At 40.9% G+C, this 27,405-nt stretch overlaps 1 protein-coding gene and 1 long non-coding RNA gene across 2 annotated transcripts in view; one reads left to right on the top strand and one right to left on the bottom strand.

Moving 5' to 3' along the window:
* LOC146661223 (uncharacterized) overlaps positions 1-27,405 on the bottom strand; it is a 513,791-nt gene that overhangs the window by 294,975 nt on the left and 191,411 nt on the right. The window lies entirely within an intron of this gene.
* Positions 1-27,405, top strand: part of LOC146661224 (polypeptide N-acetylgalactosaminyltransferase 10-like) — a 133,145-nt gene that overhangs the window by 31,387 nt on the left and 74,353 nt on the right. The window contains exons 2-4 of the mRNA XM_085421321.1: positions 2,417-2,519; positions 3,568-3,706; positions 15,493-15,659. Coding sequence (XP_085277447.1) covers positions 2,417-2,519; positions 3,568-3,706; positions 15,493-15,659 — 409 coding nt within the window. The remainder of the gene's footprint in view (positions 1-2,416; positions 2,520-3,567; positions 3,707-15,492; positions 15,660-27,405) is intronic.

The following is a 27,405-nucleotide window of genomic DNA, read 5'->3' as shown; positions in this document are numbered from 1 at the left end:
AAGAATTTAGACAGTTTTTAACTCTAAGTGATGCTGCAGTGTTGTTTGACCTGAAGCATACGGAGTTTAGGACCCAGATTACTCCCAGATTTAAGAGCATCTTAGTCCGACAAATATGACAATAACAACGGCCGCTTGCATGTTCTGCAAAAAAATGTGCTTTGTCGTGTATCTGACGGACAAACACCAAACCAGTTCCACATCACGGAAGTTGCACCATTTTTACAAACCAATTCTGGTTCATCTGTTTCACTCAACAATCGGCCATGTGCGTATGAAAACAAAGGCACTGCGCATGCGCGTTTTACTCCCATTCTATCGCGATATTTCATTTTCCTATCGTTGCCTAACATTATACCGGTATTACCGTGAACGGTATAATATGGCCCAGCCCTACTGAGTAATGCATATATTAACTTGACAAAAATCTAAACCTAACATAACCCTTAAATTGTCAAAATGATCTCTGGGTCAAAGGGGTGGGGGTGGGGGGGGAGTCTGTGCCTGAGTCTGAAGGCTTAATCAAAAAGATTAACCTAAAACGAAATCTTTGTGGTTATATACTGTCCATTAGTTTGTTATTCAGGGTCGTATTCCTCTAAGCCAGCAGTCTGTTTAATAATTCATAGTATTTCATGCAGTCAGTGGTGCCATTTGTATTTAAAGTGTTTCACTAATTGCCTCCTCCCATCGAGCTAATTATTTCTCCATTGTGCTGTGATCCTGTAATTCACAATGCAGAGTCACTGAAAGTCACTCGGCGTGTAGAATGACTAAGTGCAAGAAGAAACAGCCTCCACCTTTGTGTGTGTGTGTGTGTGTGTGTGTGTGTGTGTGTGTGTGTGTGTGTGTGTGTGTGTGTGTGTGTGTGGGCATTGATATTCTCCTCACAGGGTTGTCAAGCATGAAATAGAAGAGTACATTTTCTGTGGATGAACTCTCAGCAGAGCATTGTTAGATAGTGAGAGCTGATGCTCTGGAGAAATCTCTTAGCTGACACAGATACTGACGGGGTGAGGTAAAAAAGACTGAGTGTGCTGCTCTGTTGTGTAAACGACTTATGTTGGTTTTTCACATTTTATCTCATTAACAACAAAAAAGGTGTCTTTTACCATCCTCCTGACCATTTCTGTGTGCGAGGTGGCTGAGCCTTTGCAGGTTTGGCGTGGGAGGTTGTGCGCTGGTTTGGAACAGAAATGTCTAGCACTTGAGATTCAGCTTCAGTCAACTGGACAATCAATGATTATGTGACTTTGCCGTTTTTACTCTTCAATCAATCTCCAATTTTCACTGCACTTCCACATTACTAACCGCTGGCAAACGTTATTTTTGGTGCACATCCAAATTGATCCCCAATCACTGGATTAGCAGATGTTTTAGAGACGTGCTATTCTTCTGTTAGTCAGTCACAACTCTGCTCATCCTTGTTACCACATTCATCTAAGGGCCTCCCCATGCCTGCCGCCTAGTGCCGGGCAAACGGCACCTTACGAGAAAGCTGACGCCAAATTTACATCACATCCCCTGTCGCAAGCCGCCATTTTTGCTGATCGTGCACGTTTCAACTGACTTTTACTGAAATGAAGAGATGAGTCGACAGTCATGTCTCTTTTATATATATCAGTCCAGAAGCTCAGCGATTCTACAGGTGGAGGTGCTGCAATAGTTTGAAAAGATGGGATCACTCTGTATTTCTTTTGTTTCTGTTTTTGTTTTTTGCTTCCACTTTTTTTTCATATTCACCTTCTTGTACCAATCCTGATGTGGAGGTTTTGTCTGAGTGATTTAGTTATTTACACAGCATTACAAGCTTGGCCCAGAAAAGAACCACTTCTTTTGGGCTGCCAGCAACCATTTGATGTGGTTTGCGTGTCTGGCCTGGGTGCCACCTGGATACCTCCTTGGTGAAGTGTTTTCGGCATGTCCTACTACTTACTGGGTCAGTTAATGCGTTTCACCTAAGCATTTACTTCATTGATACACAGTCTACGATGTGGCACTTATTTCCAAAGAATTACTAAAATAGGAGGAACTTGAGGAGCAAAGTTAAACCAAGATACCAACTTGCAAGCGTGCATAAGAAGCAGCTGGTTGTGACTGAAGCTAGAAGTTCTCTTACATTGCTTGCTTAATAGCTTCAAGCTGAAATTGGTTGAACATGTTGTGAATGATTGTTATAAATCAGGAAGTTCTGGAAGCTCTTCCCTACTTAAAATATCCTTTTGCCGTACAGTTGTAAGACACACTGGAGTACAAAATATGAACATCTGTGGAAATGTGTGCTGTATGTCCACATGGCAGCCAATATACTGTTCACTGGTTAATCCAGCCATCAGAGCAGAGCAAATGCAGATGTGTCTGTGTGTATGACGGTGCTCATAACCATCCCTCTGTCCAATTCTGTTTTTTCCATCAGGGAGTGAATCGTGCGGGGAAGGGCGCTCAGCTGGGACGCAACGGTGTGCGGCGAAAAGACTGGCATGACTATGAAGCAATCAAAAGAGACGGATCTCGATCTGGTTTGTCAAAATCTCTTTTTACAACTCCTGAAAATATGAAACTTAATGAAGAAAGATGCTTTTGGATTTGCACACACACACACACACACACACATCCAGAGCGTTGCTCTCCTGGTATCCAGCAAGGGTGTAAATCTGTGCTTTGGATACATTACTGGTGCCATAAATACTGTTTATATCTTCTACAATCATCACTGATTGGGTTTAATTTTCTGTTCAGGGAAAACAGCTTTTACACACGGAGTGTAAATTAGTCCAAATGGGTTTATCTCCTGAAATGAGCCGTTAAAGGCTAAAAGTTATTTTCCACTCTTCTTTCCTTTTGGAGGGAAACGTGGGTAATTTCTGCTTAATGAAACATGCATGTCTGTAGATGATTAGAGTTGTTTTTTGTTCTCCACAGGACCATACTTCTTCTTTTAATGAATCCCCAAAATATGGTGATGTAATATTATCCTGTGTGGCTTTTTCTTTTGTCGTTTTGTTCTCAAACATTAATCTCCGATTTATATATCCAGAGACAAACTAATATATTTTAGATTAGTTTTGACTTCAGCTATAGTTAACAAGTGGGTGTGGAGAGTGTTCTAGGATGGATGCAGCTTCTAGGTCTAAAAGGTGGAGCTTTCTAAGCATGAGAAGGGGGCGACTCCTGTGGGTCCAAAAGGGAGGGGTGTGTGTGTGTGTGTGTGTGTGTGTGTGTGTGTGTGTGTGAGAAAACATTTCCTGATGAGGTCATGGACTCAATTGCTAATTTGAAGTGTTCTTAAATAAAACACAGCATTCATTTGAGTAAATTTGTATTACAGTGAATATAATTTTAATTCCAGTTATAATTCTGTAATTCTAGTTCGTTAAGTTCTTTTCTTTATCTCGTGCACGCCTCTCTTCCTGTAGTGATGCAGTCACTAAAAGCCTAAATTCACTTACTGTTTAATTTCTCCCCTCTTGTTGAATTTCTGTGAAGAGAATGACGTGTGAGATTTGCTTGCTCCCTTTTGGTCTGTATAGATTGAAGTTTTTGTGATGAAATGTTGTTCATTTGTAGGTAACGGTGAACAGGGGAAGCCGTTCCCCCTGACTGATGCTGACCGGGTCGATCAAGCCTACAGAGAAAACGGCTTCAACATTTACGTCAGCGACCGCATCTCCCTGAACCGCTCTGTTCCTGACATCCGCCATCCAAAGTGAGTTATGTGTGTTTTCGGTAGAACACCAAAAAACTTGTCACTTTATAGTCTTATAGAATAGAATTCAACTTTATTGTCATTGCACATGCACAGGTACAGGGCAACGAAATGCAGTTTGCATCCATCCAGAAGTGCTTTAGTGATATAGATATATTACAATATATATTAGCAATAGTATAGATATGTAAGTATATTACAGAAATGGGTCTATTATGGTATGTTATAATGTACACGGTATGAAGTATGTTGTGAATATGCTATAACTAGAAGTATGTACAGGCTGTAGTGAGTACAAGCTATGTACAGGCTATGAACAGGATATAAATATGAAAAACTATACAGAATATGAAATAAATAACTTTACAGAATCTGGGATATACAGCTATACAGAAATGTGAACTATGGAAGTTGTAAACAGTTGTAGAATTAAAGATTATCGAATGTACAGAATGATTATTTACACAGAGCTATACAGTAGTGCAGTTAAGATAAGTGAGGGTGTAGATAGTTTCTACAGAGGCTATATAAAGTGCTAGTGGTTGTGAGTGGTGGTTCACTCCATGTTATTATTGTGTGTTTGAGGGTACAGTTGTCCATTGTGGGTGTGTGTATGTTCAGTCCATATGTTAACGTGGGTCAGATGTCAGGAGGCAGAGTTCAGGAGTCTGACAGCTGTGGGGAAGAAGCTGTTCCGGTACCTGGTGGTCTTAGTCCGGAGGCTCCTGTGGCGCCTCCCAGAGGGCAGGAGGGTGAAGAGTCCATGTGATGGGTGACTGGGGTCTTTGATGATTTTCCCAGCCCTTTTCAGACACCGCTTCCTGTAGATGTCTTTTATGGCAGGAAGTGGTGCTCCGGCGATGCGCTGGGCAGTTTTCACGACCCTCTGCAACGCCTTCCGGTCCGAGGCAGAGCAGTTCCCGTACCAGACTGTTATACAGTTGGTCAGGATGCTCTCGATGGTGCAACGATAGAAGTTCACCAGGATGTCTGAGGACAGGTGGTTCTTCCTCAGAGTCCTCAAGAAGAAGAGGCGCTGGTGAGCCTTCTTGACCAGCTTGGAGCAGTTGGTCGTCCAGGTGAGATCCTCGGAGATGTGGACTCCCAGGAACTTGAAGCTGCTCACACGCTCCACAGCCGTCCCCTTAATGTGGATGGGTGGATGTGGGTCAGCATTCCTCCTGTAGTCCACGATGAGCTCCTTGGTCTTCTCGGTGTTAAGCAGCAGGTTGTTTGTGTCGCACCACTCAGCCAGACGATCCACCTCCTCCCTGTAGGCGGCCTCATCGTTGTCACTGATGAGGCCAATCACCGTGGTGTCATCTGCAAACTTAATGATGGTGTTGGAACCATCAGCAGGTGTGCAGTCGTGGGTGAAGAGGGAGTAGAGGAAAGGGCTCATCACACAGCCTTGTGGTACCCCGGTGTTCATTGTGATGGTAGATGAGCAGTGGTTATCCAGCTGGACATGTTGGGGGCGGTTGGTCAGGAAGTCCAGTAACCATTTGCAGATGAGGGAACTGATACCCAGGTCTGTCAGTTTCTTGATGAGTTGTGAGGGGTGGATTGTATTGAATGCTGAACTGAAGTCTATAAACAGCATTCTGGCGTAGGTGTTGTTGTTGTCCAGGTGTGAGAGGACAGAGTGCAGTGCGATGGAGACTGCATCCTCTGTGCTCCTGTTCTGGCGGTATGCGAATTGGTGGGGGTCCAGGGTGGGGGGGAGACAGGATTTGAAGTGTGCTAGGACCAGCTGCTCTAAGCACTTAGTGATGATGGGGGTGAGTGCTACTGGGCGGTAGTCATTGAGGCAAGATGGGTTGGAGTTTTTGGGTATCGGGACGATGGAGGTGGATTTGAAGCAGGCCGGTACCACAGCGTGGGCCAAGGACAGATTGAATATGTCTGTGAGCACTCCTGCAAGCTCCCCAGAACACGCTCTGAGAACACGCCCGGGGATGCCATCGGGACCTGCAGCCTTGTGGACATTGATCCTGCTCAGCACCGCTCCTACATCGGTGGGGGAGAGAGTCAGAGGTTGGTGGTCTGGCGTCATGTCTGCTTTGGTTGTGGTTGTGGGGTTCCCTCGCTCAAAACGAGCATAAAAGTTGTTGAGCTCGTTGAGGAAGGAGACATCAGAGGATGCGGGGGAGGGTTTGGTGGTCCTGTAGTCTGTAATGGTCTGGAGTCCTTGCCACATGCGTCGGGGGTTGGAGTTGGAGAAGTGTTCTTCTACCTTCTTTTTGTAATGGTGTTTGGCTTTTTTGATGCCCTTCTTTAGATTAGCCCTGGCTGTGCTGTAGGCGTGTGCATCTCCTGACCTAAAGGCGGTGTTGCGGGCCTTCAGGAGGAGACGAACATCCCGGTTCATCCAAGGCTTCTTCACATGTTTAAAGATAAATCTGCAGAGTCTCTAGCGTCACTCTGTATATGAGACTGCACATTACTGGCCTGCGTAGTAAAACACTCAAAGTTTTACTACACGAGCTGCCATTTGATTAGCAGTAGAGTTTTTACAGAGGTAGACTTCATGAGTCAGTGAATAACTGAGTGTTGTTCAGTGCTGTTCCAACAGGCTTATGTTGGGGATTTTTATCACATCTCAATCTGCCATATCAGTCATTTCTATTGAGTGTGAGGTGGGCACCAGATGAAAAGAAAAAGAGAAAACACTTCTTAAAATTTCTAGCGAAGTGGCCAGTAGCCTCAGGCAAAACTGCCATTTTCTACAAAAAATACATCTCTGTTGGTGTGAGCATTTTCATCATAGAGGCAAAAATGGGCCACACAGGACCAAGGGTCTGCAGGTTTTCATTCCAGCCAAAGACTGCAGCAGGTTATTTTACAGATTGGCATTCCGTCAACCGGAGAGGAAAAAAATGAATCACCTGCTGCAGTCCTTTAGCTGGATTGAAAACCTGCTGGTTCTCAGCTCTTTGTGTAAGATACATGTTGTGCAAGGCTAATATTTGAAATCAGTGATTCAGATAAGCTTTCTGCTCAACAAGATGCTGATTTACACTAATTAATAGTGAAGGTCAGTGGAAATGTTTCTTTTTTTTTTTTTTTTGCCTTGAAAAGGACGGGAAAGGCGTTCATAATGTTTAGGTTTAAGCATAAAACTGTGTATTACAGTGCTTTACAGAACAGAACACAGGCATACTCGCACAAACACAATCAATGTGTTCATTGCTGTTTAGCTGAGAGTACGGATGTCAAACATGAGGCCTTGGGAGTAGCCAGCAGGCTGGCTTTTGGCTTGAAAGAAAAAACAGTGAAACTTGCAGTGAAATATATTTTAAAATGAAATGCATTGCTGTTACCAGCATGGCTATGTTCAGACAGTAAGACTATACAGGAGTGAAAATGTATGGAAAGTCCACACATCCTCACAGGAAGCTGGCAGCAATGTGGTGACCACAGGCCATAGAACCAAAAGAAACAAAAAACAACTTAACTTAACTTTGGACCTACTTTAAGCTTCGGCAGAGTGATTCAAGCAACTACTGATGAGAGTGAAGGATACTGCTGATTGACATTAGAGGGATACAAATAACCACTAAACTGGTATGCAGTTGTAAGGAAAGTAAATGTAATTAATGTGGAGACATTATGATGCAATTACATTTATTTTACTGAGACATCAGGCTGTTCTTCATATTTGTAGGATGCACTTGTAGTTCTTTAGAGAGGGCATTTTATTCTGTTCTTTTCTTCCTTCCTTTTGATGTTTGGTTTTACTACCTCAGGGATCGATTCGGGCTGTATGTGGCCCATGAACTAAAATAAGTGTGACACCTCTGGCTTAGAGCTAGCATATAGTTGGTACATTCGCTGTTTGGGTCAGATAAGGAGGTCAAATTCCTACCAATGATTAACTGTGTCTGAAGACAACTTTAGGCTTAAACACTACATTTGGTTTAGTTTGAATGTCCAAAAAGAGCCTTGATATGTCCGTCCGTAACGTCATCTGACTGGTTGTGTTACTTGAACAAAGAAGAATCGACTCTAAAGTTCAGACCTGATGAAATTCCACAGCAATAAAAGAGGAAAAATGTTGTAAAGCTGTTTAACCAGAGTGAAAGTTTAATGAGTTTGGAATGGGTACTTTTTCTGCAGTATATGGTAAATGGCCTGTATTTGTATAGCGCTTTACTCAGTCCCTAAGGACCCCAAAGCACTTTACACTACATTGTATAGTAGTGTATAGTGTATATATAAATATTATGCTATTTAGCAACTTCAAAATCCAAATGGTTAAATATCCTTCTTTTAATGCACTGTTTAAAAAGTCTCTTTAGTCTAATTTATTTTTAAACATAACAATTTTTAACAAATTGAAATCTTTTGATTAAGTGACAAATGTTCACTTAGATCCACAAGTTTGATGTTTGACAATCACCAACAACTGCATTATGTTCACGTTATTTTCATTTTACAATGACCAGAGCTTAACTGTATCTGTGCTGAAATGGACGTATTCATCAACCCAGCAATCCACAGGTTCCATACAGGCATCATCCAACTCTCCTGACACGTGCAGACATGATAAAAGTAGTCAAAACTGAGAAAATTGTCACAGAAACTCAAGAAGCTTAAATTAATTTAATTTCTGAATACATTAACACTACTTATTGAACTTAAAGAGTAGGTGCATTTGGGTTTAGCGTGTGGTCAAAATCTGCTATGGAGGCTTGAAAGAGTTTAGTGATTTCTAGAGGAAAAAATGCAAAATGTCCAAAGTGAAGCAAATACCGATTTCAATGTAAAGCAGAAAGCCATTATTAGACACCAGGACAATTCTGCCCTAACCAAAACCTACTTGGTAATGTTTGCACCTTTATTATCCAGGCTGGCTTTGGTCCAACTCATTACGACGAGCACTGTTTCGAACAATTGCTCCGATTATCAACCTGACCAGCCTATTAACAGGAGAGAGTTGGCTTTACACACAGAAGTTGATAATGCACCATGTGTCGCCCATGTACTTGTAAACCATGTTCTTGATAGTAATTAACAGTGTCATTGATGTCCCCCTGTGTGCAAGGTGTTAGGAAGTGACAGAACATGTGTGCCACGTTGTACGGGAGCAGCTTTCCGTCTGGCTGCTGTGGGGCTGCGAATATTTTTCAACCAGGATTTTCTTGGGAGGAGAATGAGTGCAGAGGATGGAGAAAGTGGAAAGTCTGGCTCTTTTTGATTGGTCACAGTGAAGCAACAGGGAAGCTTAATAAACGAGACAAACTCAAAAACCCTTTATGACCCCCATTTCCTGCCATGGTTATTGAACTGGATGGAATTAATAACATATTGATGATTTTGCTAATCTGTGGCCAAGAGGCCATTAGAGTCCAATGGGATTATCTCCTTTGGAGTTTAAATAAATGTCTGGCTTTACTGTTGGAGTCTGCAGAAAGCTCGTGGAATAAAAATGGTGTGAAAACAATTTTGTTCTGTGGGAACATGAATGTGCATAGCAAACGCCACCCATCAGTTCTCATGTTTCTAGTTAAAGGAGGGGTTCATTTGTAGAAGCATTCAGAAGGCAGATTTTATGAGCAAGAAGTGTAATGTGTTAACTTCATTGATTGGAGGTCATTTTAATCAATTCTGTCATCTTTGTTTGATTACTCCGAGATGGAAGATGATCCCAAAGGCAAAGCTTTGCTCAAACTTCTAATAAAGCCAAATTCTGCAATTCCTGAAATGGCCACTTGAGGCTCTCTTCAAAAGCAGGTCTATTCCCGTAAACATCCATGGAAAATGCCGCAGCTTTGTAGCAGAAATGAATGCCTTACTAGCCTGGTACAAAAGGCGGTTATATCTCGGTTGCTAGTTCAACATCTTCATAACATCTTTATAGGAGTTATGATTTTTATAACGCATCTTTTTAAATTTTATCGAGGCCTGTTCATTATTAAAGGTTTTACCTGTTTTGAGTGACATATTCGTGCGAAGTAGGCTGCTAGCAGTCCACTAGGCCTCACTTCAGCTCACTGACTGGGCCTTGTTTTTTTTTTTTTTTTTTTTTTTTTTTTTTTAATGCTGTTGCCTTATGTAACGCATTTAATATCTGACAAATAAAAACTGCTGTGTGGTACAGTCCATCCAAAAAGTCTGTGCTTCAGTTTGGACAATGACATTGTAGAATATTAAGCTGTTTTGCAGCACTGATTAGCAGAAAAAAACAAACCATGCTGGGGACCAGAATTGGGAGTCGGACCCAGCACGCTTTTGTTCTAGAATTTATGCCTAAAACTAGAAAAGACCAGTTGAAGAATAACATGAACAAACAACAAGTGCAACAGCTAGCACTTAACTTAACTACTACTTGGCTTTACTCTTCATGAATAAGATGAGACAAGATGTTTGCTTCTTTGTTTACTGCCCCGGTGTCGTGGACTTGATGCGATGACGAGGTGCACATTAAGCTGAGCATTTTCTAGTATTCAAAGTATTCAAAGACAGATGCTGTAGAAGCACGGTGAGCCATATGGGCCCGTGTTTGCAGTACAGAGTGCTGGGTTCTTTCCAGCTTCTCCTCTGACTCATTTAAGAACAAAATACTGAAAATAAACTCAACGGCAACATTATAAATATCATCTGCTTAACAGCTTTGGATCTGGTGACCCGATTCGTCACAGATCAGCCTTGAGCTCTTTCCCTCTACCTGACAGGGCTGTTCTCTGACCCTGCTGTCACTTTCTTGTGGGAAGCAGTTTTAAATGCTTTCCCTCGCAAGGTCCCTCCAGGACAGCATTTATGTTCTTTGTGATTCCCCCCCCCCCCCCCCCCCCCCCCCTTTTCTTCAGATTTATAAAGTTTCCACATCCTGTGACCTTTATGACGCATTTTCCATCACAGAGCCAGTTTCCACCAGTACGGCATCACGGTGGCACACTTTATCAAGTTTATATTGGACAGAGAACTCTTTGCTTGTTATAGCTGTCAAGGGAATAGAGTTCAAACTTTGCAAACTCACAGGCAGCAGTATCGTGAAGCAAGCGTGGAATCAAATGTCAGAAAAAGCAGATAAGTGAGAAATTTCCAGTCGAGAGCTTCAGGTGTGCCCGGCCTGCTAATGGTAGGATGATTTTAAAGGTTGAGCTGTTGTACATAGACACAGGGATTACTTTAAATTCGTCTTTAGGTCTTTGGTGTTATTTTTATCCTGATTGCATCAAGGGAGCTTTCTGAATATGCTAAAATAATTTGGCAATGGTTCAGAACATAATGATTCTGCTAAAGTGAGCTGAGGGAAAGTCTTTATTCAGTAAAGGTACAGGTGCTGGCACAATGATAACTTAATAGAAAAACTTGGAGTTCTTGTTCTTGCCTTTTTTCTGGTTCAACATTTTGGACATGTCTTTCACAACCATTATTTTAGAAGAGGTTTTTCATTATATATGACAGCTTTGAGTTCATAACTGGATCTTTGCTCAGCCAGAACCACCAACGGGCGATGGTTAAAATCTGACTCAACAGAGTTCTGTTGAAGACTGAACATTTTTATTGTCTAGGCCACTTGGGCTTGTGGGAAACTAGCATGAGGACCCAGATGTAGGGCTGGGTATCGTCACTGATTTCTAGAATCGATTCTATTCCGATTCACAAGGTCCTGAATCGATTTGATTTGAATCTGGGAAATTTTTCCTCACACAGTCAGAAATATTATAATTCAGATCAGTACATTTACATATTTTTGTATCTATAAAAAGGAAGCTGACACTTTCCAGACTTTATCAAAGGTGTGAGCATCACAGCAGATGCCTTTGTGTCAAAGTAGCTGAAGATAAACACAGAAAAACATGAAGGTGATTTTCCTGGGATTTTATAAAAATATTCCGCAGTACATCAAAAACGAAAGAAAACCATTAATCAACTTATGAACAACCTCTGAAGTTACAGCGGTTTTATTAGAGACACGGCTAAGCATTTTGCATAATTTAAAAAAGTTTCTTTTCGGAAGTGAGTAAAGGGGAAAAAAAAAAAACATCGGCCGACAGCGCTGTAAACAACGGTAGACTTGTGCGTAACAAGCAAGCAAATAATGCAGAAAACAGATTTCGGGGATAGATGGGAAACTGTTCTTGAAGTACAGAGAGAGAGAGAGAGAGAGAGAGAGAGAGAGAGCTGTGCATGAAGTGTGATTTTTTTTTTTTTTTTTTTTTTTTTTATCGTGGTGGAAGCAAAACAGCAAAAGTAAGAGGGAGTCCATGATGATGTTTATGTGAAGCGTAGTTTGGATCAATATTGTTTGGAGAGAGATCAAACTAACAGCTTTAGAATCAGTGCAAAAAGGACGTAAACACAAAGCGCAGACCCGCCGAAACATCAGAATCGGCGAGCTGTCGTCTTTCAGCCCCGACCGTGTCCGTGCCGTGAGGTGAGAAAGGCGACATCTCAATGATTCTGATCCGTCGGCGGGTCCGCGCTTTGTGTTTACATCTTTGTGCAGAAGCCGTGTACCTGCTCTCATTTACTGTCTTAGCTGTTTGGTGGTTGTCAAAATTTTGTGACGTTTCACCTGAGATTCTGGAATTTTGGGCAAAATACATTTATATAAAAAAATCGATTCAGGATTTTAATGAATCGATATCACGTTATCCAAGCCAGAATCGATTTTTAATCGATGAATCGATTATTAAAACCTACCCAGATACTTCACACAGGGGTAACGGGGATGGGGGAGGCCAGCAGGTGTATCTGTTTTACTGGTCAAAGTAACAGAGTGACGGGTGTCCGACAGCTGTGTGCCAAATCTATTCACATCAGGCCCGGGCACCTCTACAGGATTCGTATATCCATTTCGCTCTCGCTCACTACCTGAATGACATGATGGAGAGACACAGAGGATGGGTTTCAGGCAGCCACACGGGCCTTGAGAGACTTAATTACTGCCGCGATAGATTCTCCTCTTGATCTTTCAGAGAGCGAGAGAAAGAAGAGACAAATGTCTAGAGGGGCAAGCCAGCAGGTGGTATGCTTCATTAGATCTTATTAAAAGAGCAGCTCATTGTTCAGGTTGGGCTGGTAGAGGGCGCACAGCAGTACAGCAAGGTAAAGGGCAGCTCCACAGGTTCCAGAAGAATTTCTACCACGCTCTCCATTAGCATTTTAAATAATAACCCCAGCACAGAAACACATGGAGGATTATTCTAACTATGTGGTAACTGCATTTTGGTAAAGGCCAAACAGACATGATGATGAGGCTCTATGAACCTTTGTTACAAAGAGAAGGGCTTACATGTACAATGTACCCAAAGAAAAGGTTGTATAGAAAATCCGATGAACTTGCAGAGTTAAAGGTAAAAGAATAAAACATTTTACAATGCTTGCCACTGAACTAATGAGTGTGGGCATGCCTGTTGCTAACACAATACTATAGTACGCTAGTATGCTACATTATACAGTGGGGCAAAAAAGTATTTAGTCAGCCACCGATTGTGCAAGTTCCCCCACCTAAAATGATGACAGAGGTCAGTAATTTGCACCAGAGGTACACTTCAACTGTGAGAGACAGAATGTGAAAAAAAAAATCCATGAATCCACATGGTAGGATTTGTAAAGAATTTATTCGTAAATCAGGGTGGAAAATAAGTATTTGGTCAATAACAAAAATACAACTCAATACTTTGTAACATAACCTTTGTTGGCAATAACAGAGGTCAAACGACATGACATTCTCCCAATCCTCTGCTGTATCATCCATGTGCTCTCTGGCAAACTTCAGACGGGCCTGGACATGCACTGGCTTCAGCAGCGGAACACGTCTGGCACTGCGGGATTTGATTCCCTGCCGTTGTAGTGTGTTACTGATGGTGACCTTTGTTACTTTGGTCCCAGCTCTCTGCAGGTCATTCACCAGGTCCCCCCGTGTGGTTCTGGGATCTTTGCTCACCGTTCTCATGATCATTTTGACCCCACGGGATGAGATCTTGCGTGGAGCCTCAGATTGAGGGAGATTATCAGTGGTCTTGTATGTCTTCCATTTTCTGATGATTGCGCCCACAGTTGATTTTTTCACACCAAGCTGCTTGCCTATTGTAGATTCACTCTTCCCAGTCTGGTGCAGGTCTACAATACTTTTCCTGGTGTCCTTCGAAAGCTCTTTGGTCTTGGCCATGGCGGAGTTTGGAGTCTGACTGTTTGAGGCTGTGGACAGGTGTCTTTTATACAGATGATGAGTTCAAACAGGTGCCATTCATACAGGTAACGAGTGGGGGACAGAAAAGCTTCTCACAGAAGACGTTACAGGTCTGTGAGAGCCAGAGATTTTCCTTGTTTGAGGTGACCAAATACTTATTTTCCACCCTAATTTACGAATAAATTCTTTACAAATCCTACCATGTGAATTCATGGATTTTTTTTTTTTCACATTCTGTCTCTCACAGTTGAAGTGTACCTCTGGTGCAAATTACTGACCTCTGTCATCATTTTAAGTGGGGGAACTTGCACAATCGGTGGCTGACTAAATACTTTTTTGCCCCACTGTATATCTCCAGTCCATCTGCAATTTATTTAGGTTACACTTCATCGAGCAGGTTGAAAAGGAATAAAGCTATTTTTGCAACTTTTTTGGTCATTAAAAATATTAAAAGATTATTAGGAAAAATGTGCAAATCTTCCTCCTAACTTCTAAAAATAAAGATTTCTTCCTCTTCTTGTAACACAACAGCTCATTGAATGTCCTTGAATGTTAGACTGTAGCTCAACAGAATAAGACATCTGAAAATGTCGTCTTCACAAAAGTCAAAAACTGTCCCTGATTTAAATTTGGCCAATCAGTGCTCATAGGTCATGTCATTGTGTGCTTCAAACTTGCACTTGTACACAGAAAGTATTTAAACTGTTAATCTGTTTTAAGCTGGCCTTTTCAAGTCAAGGACCTTCACTGGTGATGAGAGCTGGATCTCAAACTCCAATCCAGAGACCAAACAACAGTTTTCAGCTCGCAGCATCCAAGCTTGAAAGCAACGGTCAGGTGACCAGTAACGTGTTTGTTTTTCCAGCGTTCACAGGGTTTTGCTGTGAAACTTGATGTTCAGACTGTCAATGCAGTGTTCTGCTTTAACAAACTGAACTATGGTGTGTATCTACCATAGTGTTTTGGCACAAAGTGGATGGAAAATGCAGGCCATTACTGGTCACACCAACACAGTCGTTGCTCATCAACCACTTGTTCCAAGATTTATCTCCTGTAGATGTATTACCCATGTGAATACTGTAATAGGGACAACTTTGATCAGAACAGACCAATAGTGACCAATTCCAGGGAGCAATCCAAAATTACATTTCTGTTGGGGCCAAACGAAAAGGCCTATAATCCTTTATGGAGTTGGAGGCCTTTGTTATCACGCCTTGAATTATAGCTATTTTTCACTATTGTCTGTCATTTTCTAGATGAGATTTCAGAGTACTACTGAGCATTGGATTGGTTTGTCATTACTGGTACCATCCAGTGTTTACTTGGTGGCAAGGTTCCCTTCTAGGATCCCCCGCCCCCCACCCCTTTGCATGTACTACACAGAAAGCAGAAGGCGGGAACCGCAGTAGCAACAACCGATTTCAGAATACCACTGAGCTTTGGATTGATTTTTCCTAGAAAGAAGTGTGTGTCGAGATTGTTCGTGGTTGTTAGTATTACTAACAGTAATTGGGCATCGAAGTCATCAAACTTTGTCCAGTAGTTAATGAGATACTTCACACTGGCTAAAAATATATTATTACATATTTCCCTTTTGTCTATTTCCCCTCTTATTTGTGTCTTCCATGTGTTTGTGTAGCTGTAAACACAAGCTGTATGCAGAGAAGCTGCCCAACACCACAATCATCATCCCGTTCCACAACGAGGGCTGGTCGTCGCTGCTCAGGACGGTTCACAGCGTGCTGAATCGCTCTCCCCCACAGCTCATAGCCGAGATCATCCTGGTCGACGACTTCAGCGACAAAGGTACACAGCGCACACACGCTCATCACTACTGAGGAGAAAACACCTGCGTTCGTGTACATACGCACAGTCTGTGTGGCTTGCTACAGATAACTGAACTTTAGGTGAACTATTTCTGCTGTTCTGTCCTCCCCTGCTCCTTTCCATGCACAAACACAAACCACTGAATCATTTGTTTGCTAGTAATGTTGACTGTTGCACAAATACCGAGCTGCTCAGAAGTAAACGTGGCGGCCAGCTTCTGCGGAGGCCCGAAAGTGATCCCAAGACACTCATGCGTATGTATATTATAAACAGACCGGGAGAGAAATGGAGACACTCTCTCTCATAGTGGTGAGTCAGGATTTCAGAAATGTATCTCACTGGGCCTGTCGGCCATTTCTTAACAAGACTAGAGTCTTGTTGCTGAGAGCCTTGCCTAAATTCACTTCTGAGCATTTGGTTGGTTGTTCTTGCCAGTATGGTCAGTAAAAGTACAATAAAATAAGAAACATAATGCATACTGCAGAAATCTTATTTGTAACCCATTCAGTATAATTCCAAGAATATTATTTCTATCTGCAGTAGTAATACTTGGGGTCAAGGCTGTTTTCTAGGTCCTTCCTATTAAGCTGGGCCATATCATACCATTCATGGTAATACCGGTATAATGTTGGGCAACGATAAGAAAATGAAATATCGCGCTAGAATATGGGTAAAACGCACATGCGCAGTGCCTATGTTTTCATACGCACATAGCGGCGACGGAGAATGAGAAGAGCGAAAGCGGATTGGTTTGTAAAAATGCTGCAACTTCAGTGGTGTGGAACTGGTTTGGCTTTCGTCCGTCAGATACACAACAAAACACTATCTTTGGTAGAGCATGCTAGCGGGCCGTCATTATTACTGTTTTTTGGAAAATACGGCACACTTAAAATCAATCCTTTGATTTTTCTGAAAGTCGACAGTGCCCCTTATAATCCTGTGTGCCTTATGTATGAATTCTGGTTGTGTTTACTGACCTCGAAACGATTTTATGTACACGGCGCTCGAAAATCTGTCAAATGTTTCAGTACGACTTTGCTGAGCTACGAAGCCGCACCGCTTGATGGATTGTCGGAGCATTACAGCTATCGTAGGCAGGCGCCTCGCGGAGTGATACGTACTGTGCTTCAACATAATGTTACTGTATTGTGTGTGTGTATAACCTCTTTTTAGGTTTTGTGGATATTATACATGGTTATGCTGAGGATGTGTCGGCCAGTTTCCACTGGAAATGCCTTTTAGTTAAACTGTCAGCAAGGAATTTGCATTTGCACTGTTAAATTTTTATATAACTTTAATGCAGATAAAAAACAGCTGCTTGTTTAAGTGAAAATGCATTGATGTTTTTTTTTCCCCTAATAAAGTTGTGGAGTTGTAAAGTATTTTGTCTAGTGTCAATTATATCGTCAGTTATATCGTTATCACAAATTTTCAAATGTAAATCGTGATTAAATATTTTTGGTCATATTGCCCTGCTCTACTTCCTATCCTCGTTTCAACTTACTTTACGCAGGCAGCTGTAGCAAAAACCCAACACAGACCACTTAGAACAGCTATGATACTGAATAAGGCAGAAACAGCAGGAAAGGGACAGCTGGGTTTCAAAGAGGCTTGCAGTGGCGCAGCAACTTAGAGGAGTTGGTGTGGTTCAGCTAATTTGGTGGTGGCCCAAACTAATATTACACTTGGTTATATTAAATGCAAGTCCTAACCAAGCTCTATGTGCGAGCTCGTAACATCAGCTGAGCTTTTTTGTATCATTGTAATAATGCCAGGGCAAATGTTTAGCTTAAGCAGCTAATGCTAGATGTTTGTCATGGCTGTTTGTGTATTTTCCTTCTAAAATCGACACCGTGGGTTAGTTTTCAAAGCAAAGCCTAAAGCTTCCCTGTCTGCATAAAAAGAATTTATATTGTTAATGTGTTCGGAGCTGCTGCCTGCAGCCGTCTCTGAACAGATGCTGATGATGAGGGGGTTCTGTGGCCCGGCTAGTGTTAGCGAGGTTAGCAGCAGAATAATCTACTTTCTGGTGTGAACCGGTATTCTCACACAGACAGCTTAATCAGTTTGAACTCTGGAATTAATGTACAGCTTTGAACCCTTACATAATAAATCGGGGGGACAAGTGCAATGTTATCAGCAAGGCCTCAATGGAGGTGAGAACACGATATTAATCACGAAGCCTGCTGCAAAGCCACCGTGTGATGCATAATTTCAGGTTCACTTTTCCAGCTCCTTAGATATTAAATAATTTATGGAGAAAAAAGAAGAAGAAACTGGCATGAAGGAGGATTTTTACTCGACTTTCAGAGGTGAACTGCTCTTGTCGGTTGTTAAGGAGACAGGTAACCGCTCACATTTTATCAAACCCTGTCACTTTCTTTCAGGCTGATTAACAATCTCCGTGCTCCATGGCAGCAGGCTAGCCCGCAGAGTTACTGATGGCCTGTTATATTAATTGGCGCTGTTTTGTTTTGGTGCCTCACTGCTGACATGAGGAAGATAAACAATTGATGAGATGTTTTTGTCAGTGCAGTTATATTTTCTGAGGTGCTAATTAGTACCAGGTTTATATGTTGTGTAATTATAGCCTTGTTGCAGAGCGGCGTTTCAGGAACAGCCTCTTCTCTCCTTTTAATATCATAATTAATGCAACTATTCCTGTTTGACTTAGAGGATACCTGATGATTTATATTATCTCTGTGCTTGCTGTGCTCAGCTTTGTGTTGTATTGACGCAACAGAACTTTTCTCTTTGGGTTCAGGAAAGTTTTAAGTGGATTGTGAACTTCTGCTCATTTCAAGCTAATTTAACTTCTTGTGATGTTATTTTTAGATGTTAAAAGTGTAAGAATCTTAAAATAGATTAAATTAAATGTGAAATTAGAGTACTGTTGTTCCCAGTTTACATAAATTGCAATTTTGTAATGTGCGTGTAGGTGTGTGTCAGCTTCAGATCAGTTCTTGTGCTCAAAAGTTAGAATTCAAAAGACTATTATTGGAACCGAACATCATGTTTAATGAATATGCAGATGAAAGATGTAGCTCTAAAGTTATATACTCGATTAAATCCTCCCCTGAAAATCATTTTCTTGCGTCTTTTGAAGATAACATTGTTTATTTAAGTTTAATGTGTTGCTATAGATTTTCACTTTCTTTGGTCAACCAAAAAGGAAAGGGAAGCGGTTGCTGGAGCTGTACGTGGAAGTCATCATTATTGTAAATACTAAGAAGGGAGTTTTGGGTAGGAGATTTTCTGTTTTTTTTTTTCTTTTTTTCTTTTTCTTTTTTTATTCTAATGCATTATTTTAAAAAATGGGACCAGACATTGACTTAAGATACTTAAAAACAAGTCGAATTAGTACAAGCACTGTGACAGGTTAGTGAGAGTGAGGGTTATTGCTTTGTAACAGAAGGCTGCAAAAGGAGGTGGGAAAGAAGGATGATGAAAGTTGAGGGGAAAAAAGGCACTAGGAAGAGATACTTTAAAAAAAAAAAAAAAAAAAGATTATAACTGTCAATATTTTAATCGTTAAACTGTGGCTGCCTTGTTGGGATGCATAGGTGTAAGATGCGTTACTTACAGGTCTTTTTGGTAATTTGTCAAACTGTGGCACTCTGGTTTGGGGCATCTTTGAAAATTTTGAAGTTATTCCTGACGTGACTTTTTGTTTTGTTTTTTTTTGTGTTTTTTTTGGGGGGGGGGTTGGTAGCATCAGAGAATCCTAAATAATGTAGATGTCCAATGAATAATGCCGAATTATTGTTTCTTAATTCATCAGCTGTTTTGAATTTGTGTGGTAATGCATGTATTGTGAAAAGAATAGATAAATTTACATATTTGAGTCCCGGTTTGGTTGAAGCTTTAAAACATTCAGGTCACTCAGTACTCCAAATCATTATTATTGCAGCTGGTCCACCACTGTAATTCTGCCTCTAGATGACAAATAAACAAGCACGTTTTTGTTTTGTGATTCTGAGAAACTGACAAATTAAATCTGTCTCATGCAGTGTTGTAAAGTTTCAAAATCCACTCTTTCCTTGTGCTCTTTCTAATTTGAGGGTTTGAACTTCTTCACTCCAGCTATGGAAGAACTGTGAAATCTAATACAAGCTTATTGTAGGTTATTTCTTTTCTTTTTTTTGAGTGACTCAGTCAGTTATACTTTTTTGTATATTGACTGATTGCAAAGCACAGCCTGCCTCCTAACACAAAGAACAAAGCCACACAGAATAATTGACTGTGGCTGCTGAGCATTCACACCTATAGATGATTTCAGGAATACCTTAATGGGTTCTGATGCCTAGTGGTATTTAGTTGAAAGAGACTTGAATATCCACAAGTAATCTGAAGAGAAATAAATCAGTGTCATTATAAAATGAAGCCCAGAGGACGATCAATGATGAGACCTAGAAGTGTGACAATAATGTGGCTTTATAGTGTGAATTATCTAACTGAGTATTGCAAAGGTTGTTGTGATGACTCATGCCTATGACCACACAAAGGTCACTGTTCAGTTGTTTTTGCAGTACCATATGGCATTTCCAGGTGTCAACATTTTATAAAAAAAAGAAAAAAAAAAGCAGACTTTATTTACCCTCTAATATGTTAAAGAAGTTTTATTCTGAGCATATTATCATAAAAAATTCAAATAAAATTGAAGGAAGAAACTGGGTAAATGGAAATGTGCACAATTTCTGATGATTTGGTAAGATTTTATTTTTATAATTTCTTACTGTTAAAAAAAAAAAAAAAAAAAGTTAGACTAGACTCTGTATTGTCATCATACATATACAACCAAATTGTGGAATATTAAATACAATCTTTGTAGTATCTTCAGTTCTCAACTGTGTTCAATCCAGGATCATTCATGAATTTTAACCAATGGGAGATGAAGTGAGGATAATGTCATAGCAATACCAAAAACAGAAAAAACACTTATTACATTACATTTTTGTAATACCATTTACAGGTGTGGATTCAAACGGTAAACTTTTAGATTTTTGTATGTTAAAGCAATTAATAACTTCATAAGTGAGTTATGCCACTACTGGGCAAGTAAAGTACTGTAATGTACATAAACAACGTCTTAGTATATAGAAAATAATGTCGTATAATATAGAATGAATGGTTTACGGTATAGCTGTAGCTGTATATACATAATTTCTCCATAGGCATCAGTATTTACAGTGTTTAGATGTGTTAAAATGCGCTACATTGTTGTCAAAATGTCCTATAATTGTACAACAGTTTGTTACAGTGCAGTAAAAATGCAGAAAATCTATTTCCAGAGTTAATTTATTGTGTTTAAAAAAACACCACTTAAATAAGTAGTGTTGGGGAGACACAGTCTAAAGTTCTATATACAAGAGAAGTGCACTGTGGTAACCTCGTATTGTACATTTTGCTTGTACAGGCAGCAGTTCAATAAAGCTGGGACTGTGACTTGAAGCTTCTCAAAACCAGCAAAGACTGCTCCTCCCAAACTGAATAAGCAATGTAACATTCACAGATGTTTCTTTTTTCAGTTTATCAGGCGCAAAAAAACACATACTGAGTGAATCAGTTATTACAGAGACAGCACACTGGGATAGATGGGGTATGATTACAGTGGTGTCCTCAGGCAACCGAACAAAAGTGCACAAGAACATAAATTCAGTTCCACTGCAAAGCAGACATGGGCGTTTATCAAGAGGTTGATGTGCAAATTTATGCATCGCTCTGTGATGAAATGGGAAATAATTATAATGGGGGGGAAAGGGGAATTTAATTTGGATGAGATGGAGGATGGAGAGATATGGATAAACTCATCAGAACAAGCTGGAGGAGAGAACTTCTGTTGTAGCTCTGAACTAGAACACATCAAAGTGGATTATAAAATAAGAGCACTTTTTATTTTTTATTTTTTTTTGTTTCCCACATTATTTATTATGCTCATGCATTTATGTCTTCATTTCTAAATGCCAAATAATGTTACAAAAAGTCATGAATATATCTGAGCAGTTCAGCAGGCCATCAGTTACCATGGCAGCTTGAGGTGATCATTTATTATTTAGTATTTAGTATTTATTTATTTATTGTCATTGTCAAGAACAATGAAATTGCGTTTGGGGCTTCCATACAACCCAAAAAAAAGAAGAAAATAATAAATACCCCTTAAAACCCAAGTGTACATATTTAACCCAGTGTGACTCCAATGCAATAAGACAATCCTTAGCAATAATGTTCGTAGAAATTCAGACAAAGACCTGAGAAACATGACAAAATACAACAATGCAACCCATTCAATATTATTGTACTGTGAGATATGATATCAGATATGATAGTTATCTATTTAAGAAAGAGGGGGGGCAGGAGGGGGAAGAGAATAAAGATATGATGCACCAATGCAGACCAGTTCATTGCTATTAAGAAGTTGGATATGGTTATTGTCCGTGAGAGGGGGGCAGAGAGTTCAGGAAGAAAAGTTTTTTTTGTTCAAACTATAGAAGGGGTGTCAGGTCCCTATGCTGTAATCCAGGTAAGAACATCCCAGGTTGATTCTGCTCATCTGAACACAACATATTTATCACGCAGTTGATAAAAACACTGCAGTCAGATGAGCAAAATCATCTTTGTGTCTATAATCATGTAAATTTCTACTGATGTTAGCATTTGATTGTAAAATTGAATTCAAACTGCCAATAATAGCTTGTTGATCTTCAGGGGTTTAGGTTTGGGATATTACAGGTTGTGCTGTGCTTGTGTCACCTTGTTAGCGGGCTAGCGGCTGAAAATGTTTTACATTTCTTTCTTTCTCTTGTCTTTCACTGCTGTGGTCACCTACTTCCCCACTCACCTACAAACAACACCCTCTATTTCTCCATATTTTCACAACACGATCACGCAAACACATCAGCTCAACGGCAGCACATTCACAACAGCCTCACAGCACGCACAGTCTTGCAGGACACACAAGCAAGCCACGCTTGTTCATATTAGTGAATATTCACACACATAGTCAGACTTATGGAGTCTCTCACCACACTTCTTTTTCTCTTTCTATTTATAAACAAGGGATGTTTCCATATTCTCTCCACCTGTCTAAACGAAACACCCAGCATACATCATTAGACATACACGCACAATTAAGGGCATGCTGAGGTTTGTCACATGGAATGTAAATGGAGCTGGCACCAGAGGAAAGAGGTTAAAAATATTTAACCAGCTTAAAAAACTACAGGCAGATGTTGTTTTATTACAAGAAACTCACAAACCTGTCACAGGTTTAAATGAACTTAAAACACCTGAGTTTCCTAACGTGTTTGCAGCCGGTTATAATTCTAGACAACGGGGAGTAGCAATTTTAATACATAAAAATGTTAATTTTACAGTACTCGATACAGTTATAGATCCAGAGGGTAGATTTCTAATTATTAAACTATGTATTGTTAGTATATATGGTCCAAATGTTGATGAACCCTCATTCTTCCACGGTTTTTTTTAGTGCACTCTCTGAACACCTTGATTGCACACTCATTCTTGGCGGTGACCTCAACCTTGGACTAAATGAAGAAATGGATAGGCTCAACACAACAGGAACTCAGCGTAATTGGCAGTCCACAAATATAATCAAACAGTATATGAACGACTTTGGTCTTTGCGATGCATGGCGCTCTCTTCACCCCACCAGTAAGGAATATACTTTTTTCTCGCATGTTCATCACTCTTACTCTCGTCTGGATTATTTTTTGGTCAGCAGCTCACTGCTGTGTGACATTTCAGACACTGAGATTCATCCTATAGCTGTCAGCGATCATGCTCCTGTATCTTTAACACTAATGCACAAGAATAATACTACGCCAAGTAAAAACTGGAGATTTAATATATCACTACTTAAAGATGAAGACTTTATTAAATATTTTAAAAAGGAATGGACTTCATACTTAGACTTTAATGACACTCCCGGAATATCTGCTTCTGTTCTATGGGAAGCAGGGAAAGCTGTGATGAGAGGTAAAATAATTTCTTTCTCATCACACAAAAAGAAAGAAGAAAACAAAAATATTCAGGAATTAGAAAAAAACATCAAATCACTAGAAGAAGCCTACGCGTCCCACCAAGATCAGGAAACATTGAACAAAATATGCAAAACAAAACTAGAATTAAATGAAACTATTAATAAAAAAACACAATTCCTTATACAAAGACTTCGCTTGCAGAATTTTGAACACAGTAACAAATCAGGTCGATTTCTAGCTAACCAGCTAAAAATAAATAAAGAAAAAATAACTATATGTGCTGCTAAAGATTTATCGGGGAACACAATATATGATCCTGGAAGAATAAACAACATTTTTAGGGATTTCTATGAAACTTTATACTCACCACAAATAAACCCATCTAAAAATGAAATTGATCTGTTTCTTGACAACGTAACTCTTCCAAAATTACTAGACAGTCAAGCAATGGAACTGGATTCGCCACTGACGCCAAGTGAACTCCAGGAAGCCCTGATAAGTATGCCCAATAATAAGGCTCCAGGTCCAGACGGCTTCCCTGCAGAATTCTACAAAGAATTCTGGACAATTTTGGCACCAGTATTCCACAGCATATTGCAGGAAATCGAGGAAAATGGCAGACTACCACCAAATATGAATTCTGCCAACATTAGTCTCCTGCTAAAACCAGGCAAAGACCCTTTATTTCCCTCAAGCTATCGTCCAATTTCTCTTTTAAATGTAGACCTTAAAATAATCTGCAAAGCTCTCTCAAAGAGATTAGAGAAAATGACCCCCCTCTTAATTCATCCTGACCAAACTGGTTTCATAAAAGGTCGGCACTCCTCAACAAACACTCGTAGATTACTTAATTTAATAGACTACTCATACGATAAAAACATCGAAACCATAATATTATCTCTAGATGCAGAAAAAGCATTTGACAGAGTTAATTGGAAATTTTTATTCGCAACTTTACACAAATTTGGTTTTGGAAACTCTTTCATAAACTGGATAAGAATATTATACAATTCCCCAACGGCTCGTATCAGAACAAATGACCAGACATCCTCCAGCTTCTGTCTCCTGAGGGGCACCAGACAGGGATGCCCACTCTCCCCTTCACTTTTTGCAATTTTTATCGAACCTCTAGCAGCAGCATTTAGACAGGCTACAACAATTAAGGGCATAAAATGTAAGAACATAGAACATAAAATCAGTCTCTATGCGGATGATGTGTTGCTTTTTCTGCAAAACACACAAACCAACCTCTCTGAGGTAATTACTTTAATAAACTGGTTTTCAAGAGTTTCAGATTATTCAATTAACTGGCCAAAATCTACAGTTCTCCCCATTAACTGCTCCTTCCATAATTCTTCCTCTGCCCCACTGCAATCCGGAAATATTAAATATTTAGGTATTAATGTCTCTCCTAAGCTTTCAGACTTAACTAAACTAAACCACATCCCACTTCTAAAGAAAGTAGAAGGCGATCTGACTAGATGGAAATCTTTACCCATATCACTCATGGGAAGGGTCGCCACTATAAAAATGATGATCTTGCCAAAAATAAATTACTTATTTTTGATGATCCCTAACAAACCATCACAAGATTGGTTCAGATCTCTGGATTCATATATTTCCAAATTCCTTTGGAAAGATAAACCCCCGCGTATCAGCTTAAAAACGCTACAAAGAACCAAGGATGGAGGAGGATTAGATCTGCCTAATTTTCACCAATACTTCTTAGCCAACAGGCTTCAGTTCATCTCAGAATGGTTAAAACATACCTTCTTAGTTGAGCCCTGGCTAGATGTTGAACAGGCACTATGCAAGGATCTAGAGATTTCAGACCTACCATTTATTAGCTCAAACATCAAAAGACATGAATGCTTTAAAAGTATCAACATCAGCTTTTCTCTAACAGCATGGTGGGAGTTTCTAAAAATAACGGAGTCTTCATTAATCCCATGCAAACGTACACCTATCTGGAATAACCCTGACATATTACAAAACAATAATATGATTAATTTCCCAGAATGGAGTTGTAAAGGAATTAAATACTTAGAACATATATTAGAGGGAACAGAATTTATTCCATTTGACAGACTAGTTGAACAATATGGGATCAACAAGACAAGGTTTTTAGAATATCAACAAATTAAATCCATAGTAAAAAAGAAATTTAACCTCAGTCAAGTTGAATTACAAACACCACTAAGTGCGGCACATTTTCTTACTCTTAAATCCCCCAAATTATTATCTAAAATATACAGAACACTTTCTAAATTAGATGAATCAATATCCCTTCCTACTGCAAAGTGGGAAGCAGATTTATCAGTCAACCTAGACCAAAACTTCTGGTCTCAGATTTGCTTAAAAACTTTTAAATTAATTAAAAATCCCAGTCTGCAATTAATACAATACAAAATACTTCATAGAGTGCACTATACAGGTCATCGGATGTTCAAGATGGGCTTTACATCTTCCAACAACTGCTCACACTGTCAAGGCAATACACCAGACAATTACATCCACGCTCTTTGGTTCTGTCCACCAGTGCAAAAGTTTTGGCGCGAGATATGTGAAGACTTATCAAAGTGTCTGAAATGTAACATTCCAACTTCCCCTTTAGTGTGTTTACTGGGCAGCTTAGATAATGTCACTTCAGAAAAGAATATAGCCCATATGATCTTCACTGCCCTATGCATAGCCAAGAAAACAGTCCTCATGAACTGGAAAAATAAAAATAATCTTAATTCTAACCAATATAGAAATTATCTATTAGATTACATTAGTCTTGACACAGCCTCTGCCACCACATTAGATCAATTGCTCTGGGCCCCTTTTATCAGCTCCATCACCTAGTGGGGGTGGGGGGTCATAGTTTGGTCCCGCCTTCACTGTTGTGATTGGTGAGGGGGTAGGGACAGGCTTAGGGCGTCGGGGGGTTCCCCGGAGGCATCTTCCTTGGGGGGCTCAACCGGGGTAGCGGTCACGTCCGGTTGGGGGCTCTGTTGGCTCTCAGGTGACTGTTTCCTCGCGGCTGCGTGCAGCGGGGCTAGGGGAGGGTCTGTGCTGACGGACGTGGGTTACTGACCTGGCAACCTGGCTGCCCCTGGGTGGGTCCGGGATGGGCGTGAGGTTCTGGGGGCGCTCCGTCTCTGGGCTGGGGCCCGGGCCGGGCCTCGGGGTCTTGGGTCCTGGTTGGTGTGTTGCCGGGGTTGTGGGCGGGTGGGTGCATGGGGGCCCGGCCCTGGAGCAGGGTGCCGCCGGTGCGTCGAGCCGCCTGGGGGGCTCTTCAACTGGTGGGGGGGATGGTCACATCTTGCAGGAGCTTTCTTCTCTTCAGGAACTCTCTGCAGGAGGGGGAGATACAGGAGAGGTGGAGGAAGATCTCAGCCTGGGCGTTTACCGTCTTATGTAGTCTGGAAGATGAGTGGATGGTGGGGTGGGTGCAGTTTTCTCTGTGGTGGGGTTGGGTGGACTGTCCAGGGCTCTGTGGAGCCGGAGGGCGCTACTGCACTGGGCCCCGGTCTGATGGGCCTGGGCCCCCCTTCCCTGGCGGGTCGCGGAGGGTGGGAGTGCCTACTGGGGTCAGCGGGGGAGCTGGCCCCAGGGAGGGGTTACCTGCCCCTCCCTTCCTTCCCTCCCCATCTCCAGCTGCCTCCCTCTTCCCGCTCCTCCACAGCCACCCACACATGCAGGGCCTTGGAGTGGGGGTATGTCACCAGGGTGCAGAGGAG

Source organism: Rhamphochromis longiceps, linkage group LG10 (assembly GCF_057381845.1).
Source record: "Rhamphochromis longiceps isolate RC_006_pf linkage group LG10, R_longiceps_female_GT1.1, whole genome shotgun sequence".
Taxonomy (NCBI): Eukaryota; Metazoa; Chordata; class Actinopteri; order Cichliformes; family Cichlidae; genus Rhamphochromis; species Rhamphochromis longiceps.
The sequence above is the reverse complement of the archived record's forward strand: the minus strand, read 5'-3'. Positions and strand labels throughout refer to the sequence as shown.